We start from the raw sequence: 8673 nt of genomic DNA, 5'->3' as shown, positions 1-8673 counted from the left end.
TAGTATTAATCTCATCCTTCTCTTCCTCAATCATTTTAAGCTCTTCAGGTGTCAGTTCCTTCTGCTGTTTTTCGCTTGGTTTCTTTGTTTTCTTCTCCATTTCTTTTTCCTCTGCTGTGTCCCATTCTTCAAAACTGCTGTAGATTGCAAATAGGTTGAAAGAAATGTTAAAATCAAGCATTGTTGTGTTTTTCTTCTCAGTCATTAGTTTATCAAGTTGATAACTCAGCTGTGCTTGCTGCAGTTGATAACGAATAAGCTTTGACAGCTGTGCTCTGTAATGTTACTATGGTTACAGGTTGGGTAGTGGATGAACTTTGAACAGTGATTAGACTTGAGCCGAACTATGTATGCAATATATGGTTTTAACGCACACCTGCCGGCCAATCAGAAAAGAGTACTCACCCAGACCATGCTCTAAATTTGCATATTCATAGATACTGGAATTTTTAATGAGGGAGAAGAAGTAAATGTAATTTTAAGAATTTTAACGAGATAATTGAACTTCTTTTGTTGAAAAATGTCAGACACAAATTATTATTCAAAGTAGAGTATTTTAGATACATCTTAAAACATGTCTGGAGGGGATCTTTAAGCCTCTCTTTCCTCTTGTAACAGTAAAATATTTTGTTTTAAAATACTTACAACAAAGCTAAAATCTCATCTTTATGTGGCTTCTCCTAATCTGCTATAGTTAGCATATAAACAAGGATATGTTGGACAGAACAAACATTCTGATCTTACACACATTTTTTTAAACATCCATCCAGTACAACAACAATACCTAGTGACATGTTGCTGCCCATACTGAGTTAGCATGATATAAATGCAGTTTTTCTGGAGTCTTTCTGGCTCCCGTAGTCCTAAATCACTTATTTGCTTCATCTTTTTGTGAAGCAGTGTCACAGATGTGGCACAGAAAAAGTATACAGGCTACTTCAAATACCAATTGATGGCCTTTTTCAATGATTATGCAGTTACACACTAAATTTGATGCACATAAAATTTTAATCTACTGTACCTCATGTACAATACTTGTACAATACAGATGCAGAATGCAGTTTTCTTAAACAATTTTTACCCAACATAATTTTTTCATCATTTTCGGTAACTTTGAAAACTTTGGAATCTCCACTAAAATAAAAATAAAAATAAATTTGGTATTGAAAAATGCGTGGCTACATAGCATGAATTTTAATTTATGCGATTAACTTGATTTTGACCCAAGAACAATAAAAGACACAAACATTTAATTTTAGTGAGGTGCATCAAGTGTTACAATAACTTCACTGCTGGTTGTACATTGGATTAATGCTTGCCAGTTATTTTTTATCATATATCTATACATACAAATCCATACAAACAGCTGGATAAACAAGTTTTGTTTGTACAGATGTGCATTATATATAGGCATGTCAGACTATTGTGGTCTCACAGAAGAAAACTCATGTCTATAAACTGTCCACTTACCAATCATACAGTGTGCCATACAGTGTGTTTTGTAATGTATGAAAGAGACTATTGTTTGTTACTCTGTATTGTAACTTCAAAAAAATGCTCATTGTATTGACTTCCCTATGGAAAAATCCATTCTAAAGTCTTCTAGGGGATCCAGTCACATGGAAATGTGACAAATGCCCCTGAGCAGTCTATAGGCCTCTATACCATGTTGCTGGGTCAGGGGTTTACACAATGGGAGCAACAGATTCTTTGGGTTTGGTTAGGTATAAAAGTAACAGTTAAAACAGGACCATCATCAGTGTAGCAGCAACGTAGTTCTCTGAGGAACAGCAACACAGCAACTATGACCATGGGCAAGGTAAGCATACTCACCTCACCAACTATTTTCGATAAGCAATTTGAACACATATTGATGGATATTATTTTTGGGCTTAATCCCCCTTTGTGACTCCTTTTTTCAGATCATCTTCTACGAGGAGAGGAACTTCCAGGGCCGTTCCTATGAGTGCATGAGCGACTGCTCTGATATGTCCTCCTACCTGAGCAGGTGCCACTCCTGCAGGGTGGAGAGCGGCTGCTTCATGGTCTACGACCGCCCCAACTACATGGGAAACCAGTATTTCATGAGGAGGGGCGAGTATGCTGACTACATGAGCATGATGGGAATGAGGGACTGCATCAGGTCTTGCCGTATGATCCCCATGGTAGGATACATTTCTAAGATTCTTTCTTGCATTCTTTAAATAGATTTGAATGGTAATTAGTTTAAAAACAACCTTCACATTTAATGCATCCAGTGTTTTCATTACAGCACAGAGGAACCTACAGGATGAGGATCTACGAGAGGGAGAACTTTGCTGGTCAGATGCAGGAGCTGATGGAGGACTGTGACAACATCCAGGAGCGTTTCCGCATGAATGAATGCCTGTCCTGCCATGTGATGGAAGGTCACTGGCTGATGTACGAGCAGCCCCACTACAGAGGCAAGATGATGTACGTGAAGCCCGGCGAGTACAGGAACTTCAGGGACATGGGCATGAGTGGCACTAAGTTCATGAGCATGAAGCGTATCATGGACATGTAAAAATAGTTGTGTAGAATATGTCTTCATAAGCCAAAAATAAATGAAACTTTTTTGAAAAAATCTCTTGTCTACGTGTGGAGTAATTTCATATAAACTTAGTAGATGCTTGGGCAACCATTCCTGTAACATAGAACTTCAGGCATCCAGTGATTTTTAGCACACACTATCTACATGATTGACATCTTTTCCATATCAGGAAAGATTATTAAAGGAATTCCTTTAAATATGTGAAATATTAATATAATATAAATAATATACAGCAAACATTATTTGTGATATACAATACTTTTTAACTACAATACCTATGAATGACACAGAGGTTGCACATTCGCTGGTTAGTAAATCTCTGCAAACTATAAATATAATCTGAGTAAAAGGTGAACAAGTGGCACTTGTTGGTACAGTTTGTGGTATTAAGCCATTCCTTCTGTTTATTTTGTCAGTATTTTAGTCGTGAAGTGCTTCACAGCAAACATTTTTATTTAGAAAGTAAGCAAGAAAGTAGTCCTCTAGACTTAAAGACATTTTGTCATTTGGCTTTTAACCTAAATCAGATTAAGGTCATTAATATAAAACCGGGTATATATCATCATAGAAGACACAGAATAATGCTTTTAAGGCATTACAGCAAGAACCTGGACAACTACTGGACAAATTGCCATGAGATCTGAAAGGCACATTCATGGTTCCTAAAGGATGTGTTTAATCATTTTGGTGACCCCTTGACTTTTATTCTAGTGCCATCATCAGTTCAAAATTGCATCTCACAAACATGTAACATTATTTATGTCAGTCAAAGGATGAATCTGAATGCTTCCTATCCTTTTCTCCAGCACAGCTATCAGGCCAAATAAATTTACTGAGTTTATTGATGCAACCCCACAGGACAACACTTTTCTAAATTTGAATTAAAGTTCTAATAATTAATAGGCCTATGAAATTTGGTGTGCACATTTATGATCCGCCCTCAGAAAAATCTTTATGCAATTACATTCCAATTTTTGTTAGAAACATTGCCCCAATTTTGAGCACTACCTTTAATAGGTATTGGTTGGTTTTGGACAAGGTGACTAATATATATATTATTTCATCCACATTAAAATCAGTGTGTGCAGTGTTTTTTATGTATTTGTGTGTCTTGTAGCATTTTGTGTTGGGAATGCATTTCCAGATTCCATGGCCAGCATGCATTGTCAAATTGCTTATAATAAATTTGCTTTTGTTGTTTCAATTTGCTTGTGTTTTCTTAAGGTGGACTGTGTTGGGCTTTTGGGGTCATTTCACCATTGTCAAGTCAAGTAAATTTCATTTATATAGCCCACAAAAAGGACTTCACAGTCTGGACAGTGAACAACACCCTGTCCTCACACCCTGGATTCCAATGAGGAATATCTCTCCAATAAAGAAAACAGAAAAAAAACACTGAGAGGGGACAAAAAGGAAGAAACCTCATGATGAGCAACAGAGGAGGAATCGCTTTTCCTGGATGCAGATATCCAATAGATGCCATATGTACAGAACAAACAGAAATAATAATTACAGTATGGAGAAGTGGAATTAAAATATTAGGTTAATAAAGTGCATCATGTATAAAAAATAGCCTGGTGTTTGTCTTCCTCACGCACTGTGGCTATAGCTGACTGCTCTCTGGCTCGTATAGTTTTATCCAAATGACTTGACAAAACAGAATGAAATATAACAACAAAACAAATCAAAACAATAAATTGCTTATTTATGTGTATTTTAAACAATATGCACAATAATGTATGTATGTCTTTTGCATGGGCAGTTTTACATCTGTAATGGCATCAAGTCAAATAAAATGTGTAACTTTGTACTTGGTGCATCTCTGTTGTATCATTATCAGCATTCATCAACCTGGTAATACACAATCAGAGAACTTCTCTATAAGCTTGTTTCTTCTCCGAGACACTGACACACATTGCTGAAATATTTTTTCCTGCCTCTGAATTAACAAACAAGAATATATTTTATGTGGGGAACCTAAATCCCTTTTCACCTCAACCTTTTATGGATAACATTTCACTTTTAAGCCCCTATGTAGCATTTATAAGTAGTACATAAACAATAAATGGTTTATAACACTATATTGTAGTTGTAAGCGGCTATAAGTGTTGTCTATTTGTCAATGGCTATAATTCATCCTTTGGGTACCCATAAGTGGTGGCTGGTGTATAAACAGATAATGAATGACAATATAGTAAAACACAGTTGTAATAACATAAAATATGTCTTCATAAAGGAGTTGTAATTGCTGACAAATACTGTACTAAATAAACATTTTTTTCTGCTTACAATTAAATTATAGTGTTATAACTTTTTATTAAAGGTTTATATACTGCTTGTAAATGCTAAATAGGCAATAATCATTTGTTGAACAAAGCTGAATCTAGTGTGTCGATATACATATAGCACATGCTCACTAGTTCTGAAGCATATATGTTTGTAACATATTGAATATACCAAATCTCAAATCAAACAACCAAATACTGAAAAGTGCTGCACCGTACAGATCATATACACAGTTCTTATGAGTCACATGGGCCAACCTATTCACATTTTACAAGCCCTGTTGAAAATGCTTTCTGTAGTGAGAGAAAAGGCCTTTCTAAAGACTGTGAGGTACCCAGTCCCTGAAAATGTGGAAATAACCTCTGTATACTATAGGCCTCTATAGTAAGTTGTTGAGTAAGGGGTTTTCTGAGGGGGGCCACTGATTCTTTACGTTCAGTGAGGTATAAAAGGAAAGGGTTAAACCAGGTAGGCAGGCAGTTCAGGAGCAAGAGCGACAACACATCTACAGCCAACATGAGCAACATCGGCATGAGCATGAGGGGCAAGGTACTTTTAAAAATCATGTTGTATTAAGCAGGAATTACTGTCTACAAAATAAGATCAATGTTTTCACCTTGTTGCTTTTTCCTAATCATTAAGATTCACTTTTTTTTCAGATCATCTTCTACGAGGAGAGGAACTTCCAGGGTCGCTCTTATGAGTGCACAAGCGACTGTGCTGATATGTCCTCCTACCTGAGCAGGTGCCAGTCCTGCAGGGTGGAGAGCGGCTGCTTCATGGTCTATGACCGCCCCAACTTCATGGGAAACCAGTGTTTCATGAGGAGGGGCGAGTACGCTGACTACATGAGCATGATGGGAATGAGAGACTGCATCAGGTCTTGCCGTATGATCCCCATGGTAAGCATAACATCATTGTGATTTATTGTGTAAAGGGTTCACTGTCTTCTAATATAATACAAACCTGACATCTTTCTGACCTGGGCTGATGTAAACTCTTAACATAAACTGATTTTCATATTACAGCACAGAGGATCCTTCAGGATGAGGATCTACGAGAGAGAGAACTTCGGTGGTCAGATGCAGGAGCTGATGGACGACTGTGACTCCATCATGGACCGCTACCGTATGAATGAGTGCCAGTCCTGCCACGTGATGGAGGGCCATTGGCTGCTGTTCGAGCAGCCCCACTTCAGAGGCAAGATGATGTATGTGAAGCCCGGAGAGTACAGGAACTTCAGGGAGATGGGCATGAGTGGCATGAGGTTCATGAGCATGAGGCGCATCATGGACTCTTGCAACTAAATGTTGGCTAAATGTTCACTGAATGTATCAAATGCCACTAAATAAAGTATTTCCTGCACTATTTTAACTTTTGTCCAGCTGTCACAATTAATGATTATGCAGTATACTCAGTATATAATGGAGGATGAAATTCGAATTTTAACATTTTTAGACAGTAAGCATGTGCTAGCAAGCAGTTATTCATCTTAAAATGTTTTATATCTGATGAGATATTTGACTCTAAATTTTACTGTAAAACCACAGACCTAAGGCCTATCTTACTATTGATCTTGACAGGAATTCATATTAACTATGCACAACCATTACAGGCTGATGTGTAATCAAACATTTAAAAATTAGATCAAAAGGCTTTTGAATTTTCAAATTCAAGTAAAGATTTGTATTACATATTCCACACATGAGGAATATAAATTGTCATACTGTGCAAACGAAAAAAGTAGCTTGGTTACCAAATATAATAGGTGTGGTAATGCTTAAGTTACAATACAAATATACAAAAATATACGTAGCACATTCATTAATAAGCAAAATAACCATAATATTTTGGTGGTGGTTTGCAACTGTTGCTGATAAATTCCAGTTCCTGCCATTATTACTTAAGTGGCAGCTAAAGTATTTCAAGCTTTTCTCTGTGTCTTTACCAGGAATGCTTCACAGTGTTGCTTTGCTAGTGTCGTTGGTTTGTTTTGTTTTGTGGGGGGATCTGCGGTAAAACCCAGAGTGGACTTTTGAGTTGTCTTTCTTTTATGTTTGTGAAACTGGATTGAACTGAACTGGTTTGATTTTATGGGGAAAACAAAACAGATCCTTTACAGAGTGGATTGAACTCTGAGACTGTGGGACGAGTTACACATGCACACATTCACACACACTGAAAAACCTGAACCCTTCTCACCACTTTATTGTTACCCGGTACCCCCGTACACAACAAGACTTAACCAGTTTCCCCTCAGTTGAGAGCATATCTCAGCTTCCACTCTGGCATCCTCCATCAGCTGTGCCTTTGAGTGACACGGCACTACTAGCTTAAAAATGTCTGTGAAGTTCGCAGACGTAGTGGCTAAATCTGTCAATAGAAAAAGTTTATTTTTCAGCAGATATCTTGGTTACAAAAAGACTGAGCTAGCAAAGCAGTTTTGTGTTTATATGTGTGGTATTTATTCAGTTTGGGAAATCCCACAATCTCTAGAAAGCACTAGCTCAAGTTGGCTGGCTGACTCAACAGGGTCAGCCTACTTGCTGGAGTAGTAAACTAGGTTTCATTACATAGGAGTCTACAGACGTAACTGATTGTTTCCAGGTATTAGTCACACCCCATGTATTTCCATGGAACCAGAGATATCACTAGCAAAAAGGGTTTTTTTTATTTTTTAGAGCAAATTGCCCCACAATATGAATACATTTTGTTTATATCTTTTATTTTGTTGGTAACTGTATAATTGCAATATCACACTTGAGGTTGTGCTTTACCGTCACTGTTGGCACAACAGTGATGTGGTCAGGAATGAGGCACTTGCACCAAGTTCTGTAAGCATTACTGTAGTAAAGCATACCCTCTCATGTACTCTTGTTTAAGTGAATGTCAACCTTATGAAACGTAGGTGGTGCTTTGGACATCAGTGCTAATGCAGAGGAGCATTTGTGGTCAACCCATGATGTTGCCAACGATAGCCAGTTACGCTAGCTAATGGTTGTTGTTTACGCAACATTGAAAAAGTTTAGACATTAAACATGACTCATTACGCCTTGTCTTGCCGGTCATTTGTCAGTTTATATTGTAAAGGAATAAAATACAACTACTAGGGCTGAGCCAAATACTCGGATGAAACAAGTATCCAGTACAGATAACTTTTTATGAGCATGAGTATCATCCAAGTAAAATGTGTCAGTATCCATACTCGTGATAGGCTAGGTAGCCACACACAGAGCTCCTTCCCTACACAGAACCTATACAAAGTTCACCGCTGTAGCGCCACACAACACAATCTTGCCATCATCACAGCCAACTTCTGATCAACCCATATCCATTTCAGGCTTAAAACACCAATTTCCAGTTAAACTACAACCACTTCCAGTTTAAGTCCCAGATATAGATAATTTAGTTGATCAAACAGATACAGATAATGGTGTACTCACTCATCCTTAACAGCCACAGCTACCAAAGACCACTGTGTCATCAGTGTATTATTAACATTATTAACATTAACACTTAGCAACTCTATGCAGTAGGGGCTTACTTCAGTCTTGGGGACACTGTTCTTTGTGTTTTAATTACAACAGTGAAAACAAGAAAATGCAAAATCTCAAATACCACCAGCTGATTAAATGCCTGACCAGAGAGGAAACACTTTAGATCACTACAATCAACAGTGCATATCACACCGTTCCCCATGCTGCACTGGGACACTCTGACCACATCATAGTCCACCTGATTCCTGCATACAGGCAGAAATTGAAACTCTCTAAAACTGTTGTGAGGACATCTAAGAAGTGGACCAGTGAAGCTAT

At 37.6% G+C, this 8673-nt stretch overlaps 2 protein-coding genes across 2 annotated transcripts; both read left to right on the top strand.

Annotated features, from left to right (window-relative positions):
• Window positions 1-1330: 1330 nt before the first annotated feature.
• On the top strand, window positions 1331-2572 carry LOC121907530 (gamma-crystallin M3-like). The gene is made up of 3 exons (XM_042427143.1): window positions 1331-1819; window positions 1923-2165; window positions 2273-2572. Exons 1-3 carry the CDS (start codon window positions 1805-1807, stop codon window positions 2543-2545), a joined length of 531 nt encoding a protein of 176 aa, XP_042283077.1. The 5' UTR covers window positions 1331-1804; the 3' UTR covers window positions 2546-2572.
• A 2781-nt stretch (window positions 2573-5353) lies between these two features.
• On the top strand, window positions 5354-6232 carry LOC121907172 (gamma-crystallin M3-like). The gene is made up of 3 exons (XM_042426584.1): window positions 5354-5407; window positions 5518-5760; window positions 5887-6232. Exons 1-3 carry the CDS (start codon window positions 5375-5377, stop codon window positions 6163-6165), a joined length of 555 nt encoding a protein of 184 aa, XP_042282518.1. The 5' UTR covers window positions 5354-5374; the 3' UTR covers window positions 6166-6232.
• The last annotated feature ends 2441 nt before the right edge of the window (window positions 6233-8673 follow it).

The sequence above is a fragment of the Thunnus maccoyii genome, chromosome 11 (assembly GCF_910596095.1).
Source record: "Thunnus maccoyii chromosome 11, fThuMac1.1, whole genome shotgun sequence".
Lineage (NCBI taxonomy): Eukaryota > Metazoa > Chordata > Actinopteri > Scombriformes > Scombridae > Thunnus > Thunnus maccoyii.
This window is presented reverse-complemented; position numbering and strand designations above follow the sequence as displayed.

Coding starts and splice junctions, on each gene's coding strand:
- LOC121907172 (XM_042426584.1), top strand. CDS start 5,375: ATGAGCAACATCGGCATGAGCATGAGGGGCAAG. Junction 5,408..5,517: donor GCATGAGCATGAGGGGCAAG/GTACTTTTAAAA, acceptor CTTTTTTTTCAG/ATCATCTTCTACGAGGAGAG. Junction 5,761..5,886: donor CTTGCCGTATGATCCCCATG/GTAAGCATAACA, acceptor TTCATATTACAG/CACAGAGGATCCTTCAGGAT.
- LOC121907530 (XM_042427143.1), top strand. Junction 2,166..2,272: donor CTTGCCGTATGATCCCCATG/GTAGGATACATT, acceptor TTTTCATTACAG/CACAGAGGAACCTACAGGAT.